Here is a 22,854-nt window from a genome sequence, read left to right as displayed (position 1 = left end):
TCAGGTCTACCACCAGCTCCTTAGTCTTTTTCACATTAAGCTGCAGATAATTCCGCTCACACCATGTGACAAAGTTTCCTACCGTAGCCCTGTACTCAGCCTCATCTCCCTTGCTGATGCATCCAACTATGGCAGAGTCATCAGAAAACTTCTGAAGATGACAGGACTCTGTGCAGTAGTTGAAGTCTGAGGTGTAAATGGTGAAGAGAAAGGGAGACAAGACAGTTCCCTGTGGAGCCCCAGTGCTGCTGATCACTCTGTCGGACACATAGTGTTGCAAGCACACGTACTGTGGTCTGCCAGTCAGGTAATCAAGAATCCATGATACCAGGGAAGCATCCACCTGCATCGCTGTCAGCTTCTCCCCCAGCAGAGCAGGGCGGATGGTGTTGAATGCACTGGAGAAGTCAAAAAACATGACCCTCACATGGGATCCTCAACTCCTAGTCGGGGATGGTAGGCGAACTGGAGGGGATCTAAGTGTGGTCTGACCATAGGCCGGAGCAGCTCCAGAACAAGTCTCTCCAGGGTCTTACGGTAGAGTGGAGTGGGGTTGTATGCGAGTGTAATCGGTGTATTACGTCACCGGTCCCCTACCCTCCATGGATTACGGTAGAGCGGGGCGGCGAGCGCCTCTAGCCGGAGGATTACGACAGCGGAAGCTGATTCTTCTCTTCCTGTGTGGACGGCGGCCGCCATGCGAGATGTCAGCAGTTTCCTTCAGGAGCAGCAGAGCGGCAGCGCCAGCGCCGAACTCGGGCAGGAATGGCACAGCATGGAGGAGCTCTACAACAAGAAGTGAGTGCGGGCTCTGCACCCACCCCATCCCCTGGTGGGCAGCCCTGAGGGACCCGCGTGGGACCGGGGCCTCAGCCTTGACTTCTCTAAGAGGCCGGTTCCCGGTGGCCCAGGAGGAGGCGGGGAGAGGGGAATGGATTCGGGGTGTCTGGGGGGAGAATGGATTCGGGGTGTCGTGGGGGAATAGAATCAGGGTGTTTCGAGGAGAGAGAAAAAGGGAATCGGGGTGTCCCGGAGTGGAGGAGAGGGAATCGGGGTGTCCCAGGGGAAGAGGAAAAGGGAATCGGGCTGTGCTGGGGGGAGGCAATCGGGGTGTCTCAATGGGGGAGGGAGAGGGAATCGGGGTGTCCCGGGGAAGAGGAAAAGGGAATCGGGGTGTCTCAGTGGGGGAGGGAGAGGGAATCGGGGTGTCTCAGTGGGGGAGGGAGAGGGAATCGGGGTGTCCCGGGGAAGAGGAAAAGGGAATCGGGCTGTGCTGGGGGGAGGCAATCGGGGTGTCTCGGGGAAGAGGAAAAGGGAATCGGGGTGTGCTGGGGGGAGGCAATCGGGGTGTACTGGGGGGAGGCAATCGGGGTGTCTCGGGGGAGGGAGAGGGAATCGGGGTGATTCAGTGGGGGAGGGAGAGGGAATCGGGGTGTGCTGGGGGGAGGGAATCGGGATGTCTCAGTGGGGGAGGGAGAGGGAATCGGGATGTCTCACAGGAGGGAGTGAAGTGTTTTGGGTGCAGGGAAAAGGATTGTGTTTCGGGGTGTCCGTGGGGGGGGGGGGTGGGAGAGGGCATCAGGATGTCCTGGGGGTGGCAAAACAGGATCAGATTGTGCTCAGGGTGTGGGGAATTGAATCAGTGGTCTGAGGGAGGTTTCAGGTAACTCAGGGGTCCCTGCTAGTCTGTGTCACTCATCGCTGGTCTGGGTTGGCCCCACTGTGAGCCCCAGTGAGATGCAGGCCACTCAGTATGGTTCCATGTCCTGGGCCAAAGATGCCGTCTCTGCTGTTATCCAGCTAAAATCCCATCAGATCTTGTCTCACTTACCCAGATTTGGCCCTTTTCTCTCTAAACCTTTCGTAACTATGTGCCCATTCAACTGACCTTTCCATATTGTTAATTTACTTGCCATCGGACAGTATGTTTACTTGCAGCGAGCCATGCACTTGTAGTACAAGCTCCCTCTGTTCCATGCACTTCCCATGGCCCTGCCATTCACTGTAGAATTCCTATCCTCATTTGACCTCCCAAAATGTAACACCTCAAATTTTAATAAATTAAAAATCATTTGTCAGTGCTTAGCACACTTACCCAGCTGACCAACGTCCCCTTGTAACTTTTGATAGCTTTCATCACTGTACTAGGTCACATATTTTAGCATCCTTTATAAGCTCAGTAACCGTGTTGTATATCAGAGTCAGAATGAGTTTTAATGTCACTGGCATTTGTCGTTGAAATTTGGTAACTTTGTGGGAGCAGTAGAATGCAATACAAGATTATACACAAAAAAATGTTAATTATAGTAAGTATACATATCAAGTAGTTAAATTTAGTAACTAGTGCAAAAAATAGGAATAAAATAAAATGTAGTGAGGTAGTGTTCATGGGTTTAATGTCCATTCAGAAATCTGATGGCGGAGGGGAAGAAGCTGTTGCTGAATCATTGAGAGTGTGTCTTGGGGCTCCTGTGCCTCCTCCTTGATGGTAGCAGTGAGAAGAGGGCATTTCCTGGGTGATGTGGGGCGGAGGTTGTGAGGGTTGGTCCTCAGTGATGGATGCTGCTTTTTTGAGGCATCACTCCTTGAAGATGTCTTGGATACTGTGGAGCCCAGTGTCCATGATGGAGCTGACCAAGTTTTCCACTCTCTGCAGCTCACCTGGAACCTGTGCAGCAGCAGCCACCCCATTACTAGATGATGCAGTCAGTTAGAATGCTCGCCACGGTACCGCTAGAAATTCGCATGTGTTTTGGGTGACATACCAAATCTCAAGTGCTAATGAAATATTATATTCATTCCAAATCAAAGATGAACAGCAAAACTTTGCAGCACCAGATCTCTGTGTTTCTCTGGTTGGCAGTCAGTGGTGGGTGAAGTGCTGCAGAGGTCAGTGCTGGGCCTGTAACTTAACTGTAAACATTCATAATTTGCAAGATGGGACCTGATGTAATGTTTTTAAGCCACTAAGTTTCTGTGACACTAAATTAAGTTGAAAAGAAAATTGAGCAGAAGGTGCAGAGAGTCTGTGGAGAGATATAGATAGGTTATGTGCTTGGACAAGGATTTGGCAGAAGGAGTACAAATGTGAGGTCAAGGAAAAACTGGTTATTATTTAAATGGTGAAAGATTGCAGCCTGCTGTTGTGCAGAGGGAATTGGGAGTGCTTGTGCATGAACTGCACAAGGCTGGCTTACAGGTGCAACAGGTTATCAAGAAGGCAAATGAAACATTGGCCTGCATTGCTAGAGGGACTGGATTTAAGAGCAGGGAGGTTATGCTGCAAAGTAATGATCTAGTAAAGCCACACCTGGAGTACTGCACACAGTTCTGGTCTCCTTACTTGAGGAAACATACTGGCTTTGGAGATGGTGAAGAGGAGGTTCACCTGGGTGATTCAGAGATGAAGGGATTAGCCTATGAAGAGAGATTGAGTCACCTTGGACAGTATTCACTGGAATTCAGAAGAATTAGAGGGGTTCTTACAGAAACATAAAATTATGAAAGGAATAAATAAGATATAGACAGGAAAGTTGTTTCCACTGGTAAATGAGAGTAGAACTAGGGGACACAGCCTCAAGATTCAGGGAAGTAGATTTAGGATGATAATGAGGAAAGACTGCTTTTCCCAGAGATAGGGAAAGCAGTATATTCTACCTCATTAAATACTTGTAAGACACAGATAGATTAGAGGTGACATAGGATTGGAAGATGTAGAGTCCTTGTGGGTAGAGTTAAGAAACTGCAAATGTAAAAAGACCCTGATGGCAGTTATATACCAGCTAGGATGTGGGCTACAAATTATCACAGGAGATGGAAAAGGCACGTGAAAAGGACAATGTTATGATAGTCTTGGGTGATTTCAATGTGCTGGTAGATACGAAAAATCGGTTGGTACTGATTCTTAAGAGAAAGAGTTTGTAGAATGTCTACGAGTTGGCTTTTTAGAACAGCTCGTGGTTGAGCCCACTCGAGGATCTGCATTAGGTGTGTAATGAACCGGTTTTGATTAGGGAAATCATCCAATTCTTACCCTCACTGGCGTGTGGCACTGGGAGCAATCCAGAGGTTGCTACCCTGGAGGTTTTGCCTTTAAGCTTTCTCCCTAACCCTTTGGCAGAAAAAAATAAACGGGCAGACTATTATTTTTTGGCAGAAAAAAAATAAACGGGCGGACTATTATTTTTTGGCAGAAAAAAAATAAATGGGCAGACTATTATTTAAATGGGGAAAGAATTCAAAGTTCTGAGATGCAACAGGACTTGGGAGTCCTAGTACAGGATACCCTTAGAGTTAACCTCCAGGTTGAGTTGGTGGTGAAGAAGGCGAATGCAATGTTGGCATTCATTTCTAGAGGAATAGAGTATAGGAGCAGGGATGTGATGTTGAGGCTCTATAAGGCGCTGGTGAGACCTCACTTGGAGTACTGTGGACAGTTTTGGTCTCCTTATTTAAGAAAGGATGTGCTGACGTTGGAGAGGGTACAGAGAAGATTCACTAGAATGATTCCGGGAATGAGAGGGTTAACATATGAGGAACGTTTGTCCGCTCTTGGACTGTATTCCTTGGAGTTTAGAAGAATGAGGGGAGACCTCATAGAAACATTTCGAATATTAAAAGGCACGGGCAGAGTGGATGTGGCAAAGTTATTTCCCATGATGGGGGAGTCTAGTACGAGAGGGTATGACTTAAGGATTGAAGGGTGCCCATTCAGAACAGAAATGCGAAGAAATTTTTTTAGTCAGAGGGTGGTGAATCTATGGAATTTGTTGCCACGGGCAGCAGTGGAGGCCAAGTCATTGGGTGTATTTAAGGCAGAGATTGATTCGTATCTGAGTAGCCAGGGCATCAAAGGTTATGGTGAGAAGATGGGGGAGTGGGACTAAATAGGAGAATGGATCAGCTCATGATAAAATGGCGGAGCAGACTTGATGGGCCGAATGGCCTACTTCTGCTCCTTTTCTTATGGTCTTATATTCTCTCCTCAGGACCTAATCGTTTTTCCTACCTATGTCTCTGATACAAGTATCATGACTTGTGGCTGTTCATCCTTCCCCTTTAGAATGTTGTGGACCCTATCGGAAACATCCCTGACCCTGGCACACGGGAGTCAAAATACCATCTGGGTGTTTCCTTTACATCCACAGAATCTGCTTTCTGCTGCTCCAATTATAGAAACACATCACTACTGTAATCCTCTTCGCCTTTCTTTCCCTTCTGAGCCACGGAAGCAGACTCATTACCAGAGATTGGGTTGCTATGGCTTCCCCTTCGTGGGTCCCCCCAACAGTATCCAAAGCAGCGTACTTATCAGTGGATGCCTCCTGCATCTTGGGGGTGACTGCCTCCCTGTTGCTCCTGTCTGTCATCTCCTCAATCTCCCGTGTGAACTAAAGGCTATTGAGCTGCAGCTCCAGTTCCTTAATACAGTATCTTTCTTTCTTTTTAAATCTTTTTATTGAGTAAGTATACAAAAAAGGTAAGCCATATAAACATTAATACAATGTTAAAGTATAATAAAATTCCAAAAGATATCAATACCAAAAAAAATACTACAAACAATGTAATTTAAACATAAGAAACCAAGATAACATAATAGTATACTAAATTTTATATATATCAATGGAAAAAAAAAGAAAAAAAAAACCCCCAAAAAAAACCCACCGTGCAGCTAACTAAAAGCAAGGCAAAGCAATGGGCTAACTTGAAACCAAACAGAGTTAAACTTAAAATCACGTCCTCAATCCCGACCTCCATTAAAAACAGTGAAAAAAATACAAGAAGGGTAAATATTACATTAAATGAAAATATCGAATAAAAGGTCCCCAAATCTGTTCAAATTTAAATGAAGAATCATAAAGGTTACTTCTAATTTTCTCCAAATTCAAACATAAAATCGTCTGAGAAAACCAAAAAAAGGTAGTTGGAGCATTAAGCTCTTTCCAATGTTGTAAAATACATCTTTTCGCCATTAAAGTAAGAAATGCAATCATTCTACGGGCTGAAGGGGAAAGATTACTAGAAATTTTAGGTAGTCCAAAGATAGCAGTAATAGGGTGAGGAGAGATATCTATATTTAATACCTTAGAAATAATATTGAAAATATCTCTCCAAAAAGTTTCCAAAGTAGGGCAAGACCAAAACATATGAGTTAAAGAGGCTATCTGCCCCGAACATCTATCACAGAAAGGATTAATATGCGAGTAAAAACGCGCTAACTTATCTTTGGACATATGTGCTCTATGAACCACTTTAAATTGAATTAGGGAATGTTTAGCACAAATAGAGGAAGTATTAACTAATTGTAAAATCTGCCCCCAATCATCCACAGAAATGGTAAGCCCCAATTCCTGTTCCCAATCTACCCTAATCTTATCAAATGGAGCTTTCCTAAGTTTCATAATAATATTATAAATCATAGCCGATGCACCTTTCTGACATGGATTAAGGTTAATTATCGAATCTAAAATATATGTAGGAGGAAGCATTGGAAAGGAAGAAAGTATAGTACTTAGGAAATTTCTAACTTGTAAATATCTAAAAAAATGTATTCTTGATAAGTTATATTTATTAGATAATTGTTCAAAAGACATAAGGGAACCATCTAAAAATAAATCCAAAAACCGTAAAATACCCTTAGTCTTCCAAGTTTGAAAAGCGCGATCCGTAAAAGAGGGAGGAAAAAATATGTTACCTAAAATAGGAATCGCTAACCGGAATTGATTAAGATCAAAAAATTTTCTGAATTGAAACCAAATGCACAAAGCATATTTAACTATCGGGTTAGAGACCTGCTTAAGACGTTTCGAATCAAAAGGGAGAGAGGAGCCTAAAATAGAACCAAGTGTATAACCCTGAACAGATTGTAATTCCAATGCTACCCATTTAGGAATAGATAGTATGTCCTGGTCAAGTAACCAAAATTTCATATGTCGAATATTAATAGCCCAATAATAGAATCTGAAGTTAGGTAATGCTAAACCTCCATCTCTCTTAGCTTTCTGTAAATGTATTTTACCCAGTCTCGGATTCTTATTCTGCCAAATAAATGAAGAAATTTTAGAGTCAACTTTATCAAAAAAAGATTTTGGAACGAAAATTGGTAATGCCTGAAACACATATAAAAATTTTGGCAAAAAAAACATCTTAACTGCATTAATACGACCAATCAAAGTTAAATATAAGGGAAACCATTTAGATGAAAGTTGAGTAATATGGTCTATTAATGGTAAAAAGTTAGTCTTAAATAAATCTTTGTATTTACAAGTAATTTTAATCCCAAGATATGAAAAGTAATTATTAATCAAGTGACGTAGTTAATTCAGAAACAAAGGTTCTGAACTTAAAGAGGGGTAACTTTGAAGGTATGAGACATGAATTAGCTAAGATAGACTGGCAAATGACACTTCAAGGATTGACGGTGGATATGCAATGGCAGGCATTTAAAGGTTGCATGGATGAACTACAACAATTGTTCATCCCAGTTTGGCAAAAGAATAAATCAAGGAAGGTAGTGCACCCGTGGCTGACAAGAGAAATTAGGGATAGTATCAATTCCAAAGAAGTAGCATACAAATTAGCCAGAGAAAGTGGCTCACCTGAGGACTGGGAGAAATTCAGAGTTCAGCAGAGGAGGACAAAGGGCTTAATTAGGAAGGGGAAAAAAGATTATGAGAGAAAACTGGCAGAGAACATAAAAACGGACTGTAAAAGCTTTTATAGATATGTAAAAAGGAAAAGACTGATAAAGACAAATGTAGGTCCCCTGCAAACAGAAACAGGTGAATTGATTATGGGGAGCAAGGACATGGCAGACCAATTGAATAATTACTTTGGTTCTGTCTTCACTAAGGAGGACATAAATAATCTTCCAGAAATAGTAAGGGACAGAGGGTCCAGTGAGATGGAGGAACTGAGCGAAATACATGTTAGTAGGGAAGTGGTGTTAGGTAAATTGAAGGGATTGAAGGCAGATAAATCCCCAGGGCCAGATGGTCTGCATCCCAGAGTGCTTAAGGAAGTGGCCCAAGAAATAGTGGATGCATTAGTGATAATTTTTCAAAACTCGTTAGATTCTGGACTAGTTCCTGAGGATTGGAGGGTGGCTAATGTAACCCCACTTTTTAAAAAAGGAGGGAGAGAGAAACCGGGGAATTATAGGCCGGTTAGCCTAACGTCGGTGGTGGGGAAACTGCTGGAGTCAGTTATCAAGGATGTGATAACAGCACATTTGGAAAGCGGTGAAATGATCGGACAAAGTCAGCATGGATTTGTGAAAGGAAAATCATGTCTGACGAATCTCATAGAATTTTTTGAGGATGTAACTAGTAGAGTGGATAGGGGAGAACCAGTGGATGTGGTATATTTGGATTTTCAAAAGGCTTTTGACAAGGTCCCACATAGGAGATTAGTGTGCAAACTTAAAGCACACGGTATTGGGGGTAAGGTATTGGTGTGGGTGGAGAATTGGTTAGCAGACAGGAAGCAAAGAGTGGGAATAAACGGGACCTTTTCAGAATGGCAGGCGGTGACTAGTGGGGTACCGCAAGGCTCAGTGCTGGGACCCCAGTTGTTTACAATATATATTAATGACTTGGATGAGGGAATTAAATGCAGCATCTCCAAGTTTGCGGATGACACGAAGCTGGGTGGCAGTGTTAGCAGTGAGGAGGATGCTAAGAGGATGCAGGGTGACTTGGATAGGTTGGGTGAGTGGGCAAACTCATGGCAGATGCAATTTAATGTGGATAAATGTGAAGTTATCCACTTTGGTGGCAAAAATAGGAAAACAGATTATTATCTGAATGGTGGCCGATTAGGAAAAGGGGAGGTGCAACGAGACCTGGGTGTCATTATACACCAGTCATTGAAAGTGGGCATGCAGGTACAGCAGGCGGTGAAAAAGGCGAACGGTATGCTGGCATTTATAGCGAGAGGATTCGAGTACAGGAGCAGGGAGGTACTACTGCAGTTGTACAAGGCCTTGGTGAGACCACACCTGGAGTATTGTGTGCAGTTTTGGTCCCCTAATCTGAGGAAAGACATCTTTGCCATAGAGGGAGTACAAAGAAGGTTCACCAGATTGATTCCTGGGATGGCAGGTCTTTCATATGAAGAAAGACTGGATGAACTGGGCTTGTACTCGTTGGAATTTAGAAGATTGAGGGGGGATCTGATTGAAACGTATAAGATCCTAAAGGGATTGGACAGGCTAGATGCAGGAAGATTGTTCCCGATGTTGGGGAGGTCTAGAACGAGGGGTCACAGTTTGAGGATAGAGGGGAAGCCTTTTAGGACCGAGGTTAGGAAAAACTTCTTCACACAGAGAGTGGTGAATCTGTGGAATTCTCTGCCACAGCAAACTGTTGAGGCCAGTTCATTAGCTATGTTTAAAAGGAAGTTAGATATGGCCCTTGTGGCTACAGGGGTCAGGGGGTATGGAGGGAAGGCTGGGTTCTGAGTTGGATGATCAGCCATGATCATAATAAATGGCGGTGCAGGCTTGAAGGGCCGAATGGCCTACTCCTGCACCTATTTTCTATGTTTCTATGTTTCTAATTTAAATGGAAATTTATAATATAAGGGAAGATGTTTATTAATCGGAAAAAGTTCACTCTTACTAAGATTTAATTTATAACCTGAGAAAAGACCAAATTGTGCTAATAACTCTAAAACAGCAGGAATGGATTTCTCAGGATTAGAAATATATAAAAGTAAATCATCAGCATAGAGTGATAATTTATGGGACTTTAATCCCCGAGTTATCCCAGTAATATTTGAAGATTCTCGAATAGCAATTGCAAGAGGTTCTAATGCAATATCAAATAATAGGGGACTAAGAGGACAGCCTTGTCGAGTACCACGAAAGAGAGGAAAAAAAGGTGAGTTTAAAGAGTTAGTACGAACCGAGGCTACAGGGGAATGATATAACAGTTTAATCCAGGATATAAATTTCAAGCTAAAATTAAACATTTCAAGCACCTTAAATAAATAAGGCCATTCTACTCTATCAAAAGCTTTCTCGGCATCTAAAGAAATAACACACTCAGGAACATTTTGTGAGGGAGTATAAACGATATTTAACAATGTACGAATATTATAAAAAGAGTAACGACCTTTAATAAAACCCGTTTGGTCTTCCGAAATAGTAGAAGGAAGTACTTTTTCTAGTCTATTTGCTAATAACTTAGAAAAAACTTTAGAATCAACATTTAATAAAGATATTGGTCTATAAGATGCACATTGAGCAGGGTCTTTATCCTTCTTTAGTATTAGAGAAATTGATGCTCTATTAAAAGATTCAGGAAGTTTACCAAGTTTCAAAGAAGCCTCAAAAACCCTACAGAGCCAAGGAATCAATAAAGAAGCAAAACATTTATAAAATTCAACGGTAAACCCATCAGGGCCAGGAGCTTTCCCCAGATTCATAGAAAAAATAACATTCTTAATCTCATCCATTGTAATGGAAGTATCTAATAAAGAAGACATATCCTGTGAAATCTGAGGGAAGTCTAACTTATCTAAAAAATCATTCATATATTTAGAATCTCGAGGAGACTCTGATTGATATAAAGAAGAATAAAAATCACAAAAGGTTTGATTAATCCCCACATGATCCAGTATCAATCGATCATTTTGGTTATAAATCTGATTGATTTGAGATTTAACATAATTAGATTTCAATTGATTAGCCAGCAGCTTGCCAATTTTGTCACTGTGAACATAAAAGTCACTTCTTGTTTTCTTTAATTGGTTTACAATCGAGGACGAGAGTAGTAAACTGTGTTCCATTTGAAGTTCAGTTCGTTGTTTGTATAACTCCTCAGAAGGAGCCATAACATATTTCTTATCAATTTCTTTAATCTTGTCCACAATTGCCATCTCCTCCTGCTTCTGTTTCTTCCTCAAAGCAACAGAATACGAAATAATCTGACCCCGAATATAGGCTTTAAAAGTGTCCCAAAGAGTGTTAACCGAAATATCTTCTGTATGGTTAATTGTAAAAAAAAGCTCAATCTGTTCATTCATAAAATTAACAAAGTCCGAGTCCTGAAGCAACAGCGAATTAAAACGCCATTGTCTATTATTTGGTATATTGGCCATAATTTTAATAGAAAGCTTAAGTGGAGCATGATCCGAAATGGTTATAGAATCATAATCACATTTAATCACTGAAGGAATAAGACGAGAATCAATGAAAAAATAATCAATTCTTGAATAGGAATGATGAACATGTGAAAAGAAGGAAAAATCTTTTTCCTGAGGATGCAGAAAATGCCAAATGTCCGTCGACCCAGAATCAGAAAGGAAAAAATTAATCAGATTTGAAGATTTATTAGGTAAAGTCCGTAAAGGAGCCGAACGGTCCAAAGCTGGAGACAAACAGGTATTAAGATCTCCGCCCCAGATCAATGAAAACTCGTTCAAATTCGGAAACTGATCAAACAATGATTTATAAAATTCCGGACAATCCATATTAGGAGCATAAACATTAACCAAAACTACTTTTTTATTAAATAGTAAACCACTAACCAATAAAAATCTGCCATTCGGATCAGAGATAATATCCTGTTGTATAAAAGTAACTGAGGAATCTATAAAAATAGAGACGCCTCGAATCTTAGCATTGGAGTTCGAATGAAATTGTTGTCCCTTCCAGAATTTGAAAAAACGTAGTCTGTCCCCCCTCCGTACATGGGTCTCTTGTAAAAATAAAATTTGTGCTTTAAGTCTCCGGAACACTTTAAAAACTTTTTTCCTTTTAATAGGATGATTAAGACCGTTAGTATTCCAGGAGACAAAATTAATAATAGACTCCATAAATCCTAAAGTCAACCCACAACAAGGAGGATCGACGATAGGCGCGACCCACAAACCCGGAGAGGAAACAGAACATACAAAAGATACCAGGAAAAAGGACGCAACCAGTACTTCAATAATGTATATAGCCCAAAGAGAAACAAACTAAAACGTGAAGCCCCTCCCACCCCCCCCGCCCCAAGACCCCAAGGCAAAATCTAAAGCAGACCCGCCAGAAAGAAGCAAGCGCTAAAACTACCCCCATGACTTCCGGTATACGCTCCCTAAAAAAAAAGGTATAAATATGAAAAGGATCAGCTAATTGTAAAACAGTAAAAAAGTAAAAAAAAAGGTAGCTCAATTAAAATACACACAGAACAGAACAAAAGCCGGAAAATATATATTAAAAAAAAATCACAATAAACCTCAAACCCATGAATAGACACAGCAACAAGAAAAAATAAGATTATTGACATAAAGTGGTTATAAAAAGCAAAACAGAATAAAATTTAAAAAAACTACAAAATTTAAGGCCACACAGGAAATACGTAAGATGACAAAAAGGAAGTAACCACCCAGAATCCCCTGGGAAAAGAAAGAAATGACGCAGTTAAAAAGAAAGTTTAGCAACCATATTAAGAAATCAAAAATAAACTTTTCTGCCCAAATAGGGCACGAAAAAGTTAAAACCAACCAATTCACAGCCTCCGATCAACGGAGATAATTAAAAAAAAGCAATTAAGATGTTGAAGATGAAAGTTGATCCAGATAACTCTGGGCATCCGATGGAGAATCAAAAAAACGAAGGGCTCCATCTGACATGCGAATCCTTAGACGTGCAGGGTACAGCAGCGCTGGTCTTAAATCCATCTTATAGAATTCCGACATCACGGATCTGTAACGAACCTGTTGGTCCCAGATTGGTTTACTGAAATCTTCCACGAATCGGAACTTAAGATCCGAAAAATCAATGAAACCTTTAGATCGAGCGAATCGAAACAGTCTCTCCTTGTCTTGAAAGTAATGAAAACGTAAGATAACATGCCTAGGTCTATCTGACCTAGACGAGTATGATGGGATTCTGTGAACACGATCCAGAAGCGGTGGTTGGTCAGGAAATACAGTAGGGAATGCATCTTTTAAAAGTTGAGAAAAATATTTCATGGGGTTGTTAGATTCCACAGCTTCCCTCACCCCGATCATTCGTAAATTCTGCCGTCGCATTCTAGATTCCAAGTCAGAGTTTTTAAAAGTCAAAAAGTCAAGTTTCTTCTTCATTACATTAATTGTTTCTTCGATTTTCCCCATCTTAAGCTCACTTTGTTGCGCGAATTTTTGAAGATCAGATATAGCCGACTGATGTTCCGCAATAAATGTTTGCATCTTATCAATTGAATCGGCAATTTTCTGGAGATTAGTTAAGATTTCCGTATGAATCAGGTCTTTAACAGGGCCTGCAATTTCCGTACGAATCATCTCCCTAACAGAGGTTGAAATTTCCCTCTGAATTAACTCCGATATCGCTTTCAAAGTCACCGGTGATTCAGTCGGGGGGAGATCCGTAGCTTTCGGTTTAACCGGAGGTTTACCATCCTTGCCGTTTTTCCCGTTCTTAGACATAGCAGATCTAAGTATCATCCAATTGTCGGAGAATTCAGTTTAATTCAAAGTATTGTAAGAATTGATGCCTTAATGGTTAATTAAAGTATAGCTGACCATAGAGAAAAAAAACTCAGAGGTAATGGAGCGAGTCAAGAACGCGACTTCACTCCATGAGCGCTACCGGAAGTCTCCCAATACAGTATCTAAGAAGCTGCATCTCGGTGCACTTCATGCAGATGTTGTTATCAGGGAGACTGGAGCTCTCTCAGAGTTCCCACATCTCACACAAGGAACATACCACTATATCCAGACCCATTCTCAGTGCACTTGCTATGTACTAATAGAGAAAAAAACTTACTAGAAACTTACTTAGAATTTCCAGTTGTGCTTGCCCAAGTCTGTTCTTGTCTTAGCCTGTTGAGTCACTCGTACACTGTCCCACGCACTGGTTTCTCTGCTTACACCTCACTACTTTTTACTGAACCCTGCCGAGTTCCTAACAGATCATTGTGATTGCAGCCCGCCGAAAAACCTGAAAGCACCCCAGCTCTTTTTAAACAAGTATCACTCCACTCTTTAAGAAGGGAGGGAAACAGAAGAAAGGAAATGATAGGCCATTCAGTGGTTGGGAAGATTTTGGAGTTCATTATTATAAGATAGACCATAAGAGATATGTGCAGAATTAGGCCATTTGGCCCATCAAGTTTGCTTCAACCATGCCTAATCAACCATCAACCATGCCTAATCAAATTTTCCTCTCTGCCCCATTCCCCTGCCTTCTCCCATTCTCCCTTTGTGTTCTGAACAATCAAGAATTTTATCAACCTTTGCCTTAAATATGCATAAAGACTTGGCCACCACAGCTGCCTGTGGCAAAGAATTCCACAGATTCACCACACTCTGGCTAAAGAAATTCCTCCTCATCTCCATTCTAAAAGGATGCCCCTCTATTCTGAGGCATTGGCCTCTGGTCTTAAATTCTCCCACCACAGGAAACATCATCTCAACATCCACTCTGTCAAGGCGTTTCACTTTTCGAAAGGTTTCAATGAGGTCACCCTCATTCTTCTGAATTCTAGTGAATTCAGGCCCAGAGCCATCAGATGCTCTTCAGTCTGGAATTGTTTTTGTGAAACTCCTTTGAACCTTCTCCAGTGTCATCACATACTTTTTAAGATAAGGGACCCAAAACTGTCACAGTACTCCAAGTGAGGCCTTACCAGTGCTTTGTAAACTTAAAACAGTACACCCTCGCTTTTATATTCTAGTCCTCTTGAAATGAATGTTAGCATCGCATTTGCCTTCCTCACCACAGACTCAACCTGCAAGTTAATCTTTAGGGAATCCTGCACAAGGACTCCCAAGTCCTTTTGCACTTCGTTTTTTTTGTATTTTCTCTCCATTTAGAAAATGGTCAATCCTTTCATTTCTTCTACCAAGGTGCATGACCATACACTTCCTGACACTGTATTCCATCTGCCACTTCTTTGCCCATTCTCCTCATCTGTCTAAGTCTTTCTGTAGCCTCTCTACATCCCCTAAACTACCTCCCCTCCACTCCACCTATCTTCATAAGGTCTGCAAACGTTGCAACAAAACCATCAATTCCATCATCCAAATAATTGACATATAACGTAAAAAGAATCAGTCAGCCCTGAGAATTGACAGTCACCGGCCGCCAGTCAGAAAAGTCTCCCTTTATTCACACTTTTTCTTGTGATGCTCAGCCACTGTTTTATCCATGCTAGAATCTCTCCTGAAATATCATGGGCTCATAGCTTGATAAGAAGCCTCCTGTGTGGCACCTTGTCAAAGGCCTTCTGAAAATCCAAGTACACAGCATCAACTGATTCTCCTTTGCTTTCTCCTGCTTGTTATTTGAATTCCAACAGATTTGTCAGGCAAGATTTTCCCTTAAGGAAGCCATGCTGACTACAGCCTATTTTTTCACGTGCCTCCAAGTATCCTGAAACCTCATCCTTAATAATTGACTCTAGCATCGTCCCAACCACTGAGGTCAGGCTAACTGGCCTATAATTTCCTTTCTTCTGCCCTTTTCCCTTTTTGAAGAGTGGAGTGACATTTGCAATTTTCCAGTCTCCTTGAATCATTCCAGAATCTACTGGTTCTTGAAAGATCATTACTACTGCCTCCATAGTCTCATCCACCACCTCTTTCAGAACCCTAAGTTGTACACCATCTGGTCCAAGTGACCAGACCTTGCAGTTTCCTAGGAACCTTCTCTCTAGTCATGGTAACTTCACACACTTCATGCCCCATGACACCTGGAACTCTGCCATCCTGCTAGTGTCTTCCACAGGGAAGACTGATGCAAAATACAACGCACACAAAATGCTGGAGGAACTCAGCAGGCCAGACGGCATCTATGGATAAGAGTAAACAGTCGCCGTTTCAGGCCAGGACCCTTCAAAAAGCTGAGAAGTCGGAGTGAGAAGTGTGGGGGGGGAGGGGAAGAAATATAAGGTAGTAGGTGATAGGTGAAACCGGGAGGAGGGAAAGGGGTGAGGGAAAGAGCTGGCAAGTTGATTGGTGAAAGAGATTTTATAAAGGGCTGGAGAAGGGGAAATCTGATAGGTGAGGGCAGAAGGCAATGGAATAAAGGGAAGGGGGAGGAGCACCAGAGGGAGGTGATGGGCAGGTTAAGGATATAAGGTGGGGGGCGCTGGGGGTTCCATTACCAGAAGTTCAAGAAATCAGTGTTCATGCCATCAGGTTGGAGGCTACCCAGAAGGAATATAAGGTGTTGCTCCTCCAACCAGAGTGTGGCCTCTTCATGGCAGTAGAGGAGACCGTGGTGTGACATGTCAAAATGGGAAGTAGAATTAAAATGGATGGCCACTGAGAGAGCCCACTTTTTCTGGCGTACAGAGCCTAGGTGCGCAGTGAAGTAGTCTTCTAATCTATTTGGGTCTCACTGATAAACAGGAGGCCACACCTGCAGCACTGGACACAAGTAGATGACCCCAGCAGACTCACAGGTGAAGTGTTGCCTCACCTGAAAGGATTGTTTGGGGCCCCTGAATGGTAGTGAAGGAGAAGGGGCAGTGGCAGGTGTAGCACTTGTTCAGTTTGCGACGATAAGTGCCAGGAGAGAGATCAGTGGGGGGGAGAACGAATGGACAAGAGAATCGTTTAAGGATTGATTCCTGTGGAAAGCAGAAAGTATTGGGGGGGGTGGGAAAGATGTACCCGGTGGTGGGATCCCACTGAAGATAGCAGAAGTTACAGAGACTTATGTGCTGGATGCGGATGACATCCAGGTGAGGACAAGGGACCTTATCCATGGTAGGGTGGCGGGAGGATGGGAGGATGGCGACGTGCATGAAATGGAAGAGATATGGGTGAAGGCAGCGTTGATGGGGGAGGAAGGGAAGTCCCTTTCTTTGAAGAAGGAAGACATGTCCTTCGTTCTGGAATGAAAAGCTTCATCCTGAGAGCAGATGTGGTGGAGATAGAGGAATTGAGAGAAGGGGATGGCATTCTTACAAGTAACAGGTAGGAAGAGGTGTAGTTCAGGAAGCTGTGAGAGTCAGTGGGTTTATAAAAGATATCAGCAGATAAACTGTCTTTAGAGAGAGCGACAGATTTAGAAAGGGGAGGGAGATGTCAGAAATGGACCAGGTAAATTTGAGAGCAGGGTGGAAGTTAGAGGCGAAGTCGATGAGTTCTGCATGGGTGCAGGAAGCAGCACCAATGCAGTCATTGATGTAGGGCAGGAAGAGTTAGGGATTGATACCAGTGTAGGCTTGGAACACAGACTGCTCCACATAGCCAACAAAAAGACAGGCATAGCTGGGACCGATGCGAGTGCCCAGGGCTACACTTTTTGTTTGGAGGAGTTGGGAGGAGCCAAAGGAGAAATTATTGAGATTGAGGACCACATCCATCAGACGGAGGAGAGTGATGGTGGAGAGGAACGGGTTGGGTCTGATGTCCAGAAGGAAATGGAGAGCTTTGAGGCCTTCCTGATCGGGGATGGAAGTGTATAGGAGCTGGACATCCATTGTGAAAATAAAATGATTGGGGCCAGAGAACTTGAAATCATTGAAAAGATCCAGATCGTGTGAAGTGTCATGGGTGTCGGAAGAAAGGGACTGAACCTAATGCAAAATACTTATTCAATTCATTTGCCATTTCCTTGCCCCCATTACTACCTCTCCAGTATTATTTCCCAGCAATTCGATATCTACTCTCACCTCTCTTTTTTTCACTTTGCGTACCGGAAGAAACTTTTGGTATCCTCTTTAATAATGTTGACGAGCTTACCTTCGTATTCCATCTTTACTTTCTTCATGACTTTTTTTAGTCACCTTCTGTTGGTTTTTAAAAGCTTCCTAATCCTATAACATTCCACTAATTTTTGCTCTATTATATGCTCTCTCTTTGGCTTTTATGTTAGTTTTGACTTCACTTGTTAGCCACAGTTGTGTCATCTTCAGCATATATCTTCCTCTTTGGGATGTATATATCCTATGCCTTCTGAATTTCTTCCAGAAATTCTTCCATTGTTGTGCCGTCATCCCTGCCAGTGTTCTTTTCCAATCAATTCTGGCCAACTCCTCTCTCATGCCTCTGTAATTCCCTTTACTCCACTGTAATACTGATACCATAAGACATAGAAGCAGAATTAGGCCATTTGACTTATCATGTCTGCTCCGCCATTTAATCATGGCTGATACTTTTCCCCCTGCTCAGCCCCACACCCCAGCCTTCTGATGCGTGTCCAACCAAGAACCTATCAAGCTCGGCCTTAAATACACCCAATGACCTGGCCTCCACAGCTGCCTGTGGTAACAAATTCCATGAATTCACCACCTCTGGCTAAAGAAATTTCTCCACATCTCTGTTTCAAATAGAAGTACCTCTATCCTGAGGCTGTGTCCTCTTGTCTGAGATTCCCCCATAATGGGAAACATCCTTTCCACATCTACTCTGTCTAGGCCTTTCAACATCTGAAAGGTTTCAATGAGATTCTCCACCCCCCCGCCCCCCGCCATCCTTCTAAATTCCTGTGAGTATACACCTAGAGCTATCAAACGTTCTTCATATGATAACCCTTTCATTCCCGGAACCATCCTTGTGAACCTCCTCTGATCTCTCTCTGATGCCAGCTCATCTGTTCTTTGCTGAGGAGCCCAAAACTGTTCACAATACTCAAGGTGAGGTTTCACCAGTTCCTTTTTAAGCCTCAGCATCACATCCCTGCTCTTGTATTCTAGACCTTGTAAAATGAATGCTAACATTGCATTTGCCTTGTCACCACCAACTACATGCAAGTTAACCTTTAGGGTGTTCTGCACAAAGTCTCCCAAGTCCCTTTGCATCTCAGCTTTTTGGATATTCTCCCTGTTCAGAAAATAGTCTGCACATTTATTTCTACTACCAAAGTGCATGACAATGCATTTCCTGACATGGTATTCCATTGCCACTTTCTTGTCCATTCCCCTCATCTGCCTAAGTCCTTCTGCATCCTACCTGTTTCCTCAACTCTACCTGCCCCTCCACCAATCTTCATATCATCTGAAAACTTGGCATCAAAGCCATCAATGCCATCATCTAAATCAGTCATATACAGCATGAAGAGAAGCGGTCCCAATACCGATCCCTGCGGAACACCACTAGTCACTGGCAGGAAATCAGAAAAGGCTACCTTTTTTCCTACCAATGAGCCAATGCTCTAACTATGTCAGTAACTTTCCTGTTTTACCACAGGCTCTTAACTTAGTTAACAGTGAGGTACTTTGTCAAAGGCCTTCTGAAAGTCCAGATATACTACATCCACTACATCCCCTTTATCCTACTTGTAATTTCCTCAAAGAATTCCAACAGGTACGTCAGGCAAGATTTTCCCATAGGGAAACTATGCTAATTTTATCGTGTTCTGTGTCACCAAGTACTCCATAACCTCATCCTTAATAATTGATTCCAACATCTTCCCAGCCACTGAGGTAAGGCTAACTGGCCTATAACTTCCTTTCTGCTGCCTTCCTCCTTTCTTAAAGAATGGAATGACATTTGCAATTTGCTATCCTCTGGCACCATGCCAGAGTCCAATGATTTCTGGAAGGTCATTACCAGTGCTCCACAACCTCTGCCTGATTTTGGTAATGAATTTTTGCCACAGCTATGAGGTTTTTCTCAGGTTAGTGGTGCTTGTTAAAAGTACAGAAGGGCCATTGCTGGGAGCAGGCCAGTGGTGTGAGTAGGAGTGTTAGGTTTGGGTACAAAGGAGGCTTCAGTTCAATTGAGGTGTTAGCTCTGGATAAGCTTCTGTTAAGGTTCCAGTTTTTTTTTCTCCTCTCTTACTGTACCTGGTGTTGTAAATAGCCGTTGTGTGCTCTTCATGCCAGATGCTGGAACTACATCTGTGTGAAGTGCACCCACCCTGTTAGGGATCTGGAGCAGCAGCTGGACGATCTTCAGCTTGTTTGGGAGAGTCACGAGATAGTCAATCAGAATTACAGGGAAGGAGTCACCCCTAAGTTGCAGGAGGTGGGTAGCTGGGTGACTGTCAGGAGAAATGGAAATGTTAAAAGGCAGTTAGCGCAGAGCACCCCGTGGCTATTCCCCTCAATAATAAGTATGCCGTTTTGGATACTGTTGTGGGGGATGACCTCCCAGGGGATTGCCATGGAGACCCGGTTACTGGCACTGAGCATAGGTCTGTGGTGCAGAAGGGAAAGAGAGAGAAGAGGGCAGTGGTAGTGATAGGGCACTCAATAGACAGGGGAACAGACTGAAGATTCTGTGGACGTGAATGGGACACACTAATGGTATGTTGCCTCACTGGCACCAGGGTCAGGGACGTCTTGGATTGTGTCCACAGCATTTTGGAGAGGGAGGGAGAGCAGCCGGATGTCTTAGTATGTATTGATACCAGTGACATAGGAAGGAAAAGCAAGGAGATCCTTAAAAAGAGAATTAGAAAGCTAGATAAAAAGCTGAGAGGAAGGACCTCTAGGTTAGTAATTTCTGGATTGCTGCCTGTGTAGCAACAGGATGATATGGCAGATTAATATGCGGCTGAGAAGCTGGAGCAGGGGGTAGGGCTTCAGGTTGTTGGTGGGTTTCCTTGCCTTTATAAGGAGAGGGCTGGGTCTGCGCTAGGCCGTGCTCCTTTCTCTCAACCTTCCTTTTTGAACCACAGACTCTGGCACCAGCTGACAGTGCGACTGCAAAGCTTTGTCCAGAATCCTTGCTTTGCCACTGGCGATGGTTTAATTAAGGTAGGCAATGCACAGTGTAATTTTGTACAGTTATTTTAATTTGCTAATTGTGTCTCTATAATTAGATATTTTTCTCTTTCAGCTGTATGAAAATTTTATCAGTGAGTTTGAACACAGGTGAGAGTTTTACTCCTAATTGTTGAGTTTAATGTATTTTAATTTGCTGCACATTTCCATTTCAGGTTCTTCCTGGAAAGCTGCGATAAACATAGAACCATGCGGCGCTGAAATGGGCCCTGGTCCGTACTGACTGTCTTCCCTTATCACATCTGCCCACATTAGGCTTGTATCTTTCCCATCCACCTACATGTCCGAATGCCTTTTGAAGGTTGTGCCTGCCTCCACCACTACCTCAGGCAGCTTGTTCTAGATAACCAGCGCCCTCAGTTTAGAAAATTCTTCCCTGTGATCTGCTTCGAACTTACCATTCTCGCATCAATCTTGCACTCTCCTGTTCTAGTCTAGTGATTTTGTTTATTCCACTTGTAATTTTATAAACCTCCATAAACTTTCCCTCAGCCTCCTGTGAACAAAACCAACCTATCCCATCTCACGTCTAACCAGGTTTTGCAATCCAGGCAGCGTGCTGGTGAATCTCCTCTGCATCCTTGACCCTGCTGTGGCAGGCTTGGGACTTTGGTGTCACGTTAGCAGATTTTCTGGACTGCTTAATTCACTGTTTTTTGTGATGCTTCATTCTGTGAACCACAAGTTGAAACGCAGCAGGGGTGCCATGGCCCCAGGAGGTAGGGGAGGGAGAAGTTGTGGGTGGGAAAGGAGGTGGAGAGTGGGAGGGTAGGGTTGGGATTGCTGAGTAGTCAGATCATGATCACTGGAGTTTTTGACTCAGATTCAGATTAATTATATGTACATTGAAGCATAGAGTGAAATGTGTTGTTTGCGTTAACAACCAGCACAGCCTGTGTGGGGGGATGTGCCTGAGGCAGCCTGCAATGTCGTCGCACATTCCAGCGGCAACACAGCACGTCCGCACTGCTTGGCGGAGTAACACAGAACACAAAAAGCAACAAAGCAAGTCCTGTTCCTCCCTCTCATTCACACACAGTTGTTGAGACCAATGGTAACTCTCAGCTCTTGGTTCATGCCTATTGTAATTCCAGTGCTCCAAGTTAAATGTTGTGGAGCCTCTCTGTCTCACGCTGAGTACCAGCCCTCCCCATTCATTCTGGGGGTAGATCTTGTTCAGCTCCTTTGTAATCTTTCTGGTTACTTACCTGGTTGCTGACCTTCCTGCTGAGGGGGCAGGTTCTTCATTTCACAATCAGAATCAGCTGACAAAAGTCACAGTTCATAGTTTTGTGGCAGCAGTACGAGGCAATACTTAACAAATACTACCAATCATCATAAGAAATATATGTATGAAAATTTAAATTAAATTAATACAAATAGAGACCAAAAATAGTGATGTAGTATTCATGGGTTCTATGTCCATGTAGAAATCTGAAGGCAGAGAGGAAAATGCTGTTCCTGAAACATTGAGCATGTGTCTTCAGGCTCCTGTACCTCCTCCCTGATGGTAGCAATGAGAAGAGGGCATGTCTGAGGTGATGGGAATCCTTAATGATGGATACTGGTTTTTTGAGGCATCACCTTTTGAAGGTATCCTCAGTGGTGGGGAGGCTAGTGTCCATGATGGAGATGGCCAAGTTCAGGTCCGTGCCCATGTGTCCCAGCCTTCAGTGACACTGGAAATGGGATGCCATACTTACTGTGCTATAACTGGGATTACATTACGGGAGCCTTGAGCTGCCACTCACCACCTGATGTTGTGCTCATGTGTTTATGTCCACACATTGCCAGGCTTGTAGGTAGGATCTGGCACATTAATTCGACGCCTCTCAGGAATTCAAGCTGTGAATCCCTTGCAAATGGAGTGAGGTGCAAACTGGAATTTGTTGAGATATTGTTTCTGCCATGGATAAAACTTTTGCAATGTGTTGTTACAGGATTAACCCTCTGTCCCTTGTGGAAATTGTTCTGCATGTGGTGAGGCAAATGACAGGTGAGTGTTTCCCTGACCAGAGGATCAATAAACAATCTACTTCCGAGACTTCCATGAACTTCCTGCGCTCAGTGTTGGAGGGAACGCTTTCCTAGTCCCATTGCTTGCTGTGTGGGGAAGGTTCCTGGAATCTCACCATGAGATTCCCTCCCTTTCATCAGGATTCCCTTTCCCATTAATCAG

General features: G+C 43.0%; 1 protein-coding gene across 1 annotated transcript in view; it reads left to right on the top strand.

Annotated features, from left to right (window-relative positions):
- The first annotated feature begins 661 nt into the window (after window positions 1-661).
- Window positions 662-22,854, top strand: part of psmd13 (proteasome 26S subunit, non-ATPase 13) — a 52,693-nt gene continuing 30,500 nt past the window's right edge. The window contains exons 1-4 of the mRNA XM_063061530.1: window positions 662-798; window positions 20,570-20,648; window positions 20,731-20,765; window positions 22,616-22,671. Of these exons, the coding sequence (XP_062917600.1) occupies window positions 698-798; window positions 20,570-20,648; window positions 20,731-20,765; window positions 22,616-22,671 (271 nt within the window). The 5' untranslated portion in view covers window positions 662-697. The remainder of the gene's footprint in view (window positions 799-20,569; window positions 20,649-20,730; window positions 20,766-22,615; window positions 22,672-22,854) is intronic.

This window comes from Mobula hypostoma, chromosome 11 (assembly GCF_963921235.1).
Source record: "Mobula hypostoma chromosome 11, sMobHyp1.1, whole genome shotgun sequence".
Classification (NCBI taxonomy): Eukaryota; Metazoa; Chordata; class Chondrichthyes; order Myliobatiformes; family Myliobatidae; genus Mobula; species Mobula hypostoma.
The sequence above is the reverse complement of the archived record's forward strand: the minus strand, read 5'-3'. Positions and strand labels throughout refer to the sequence as shown.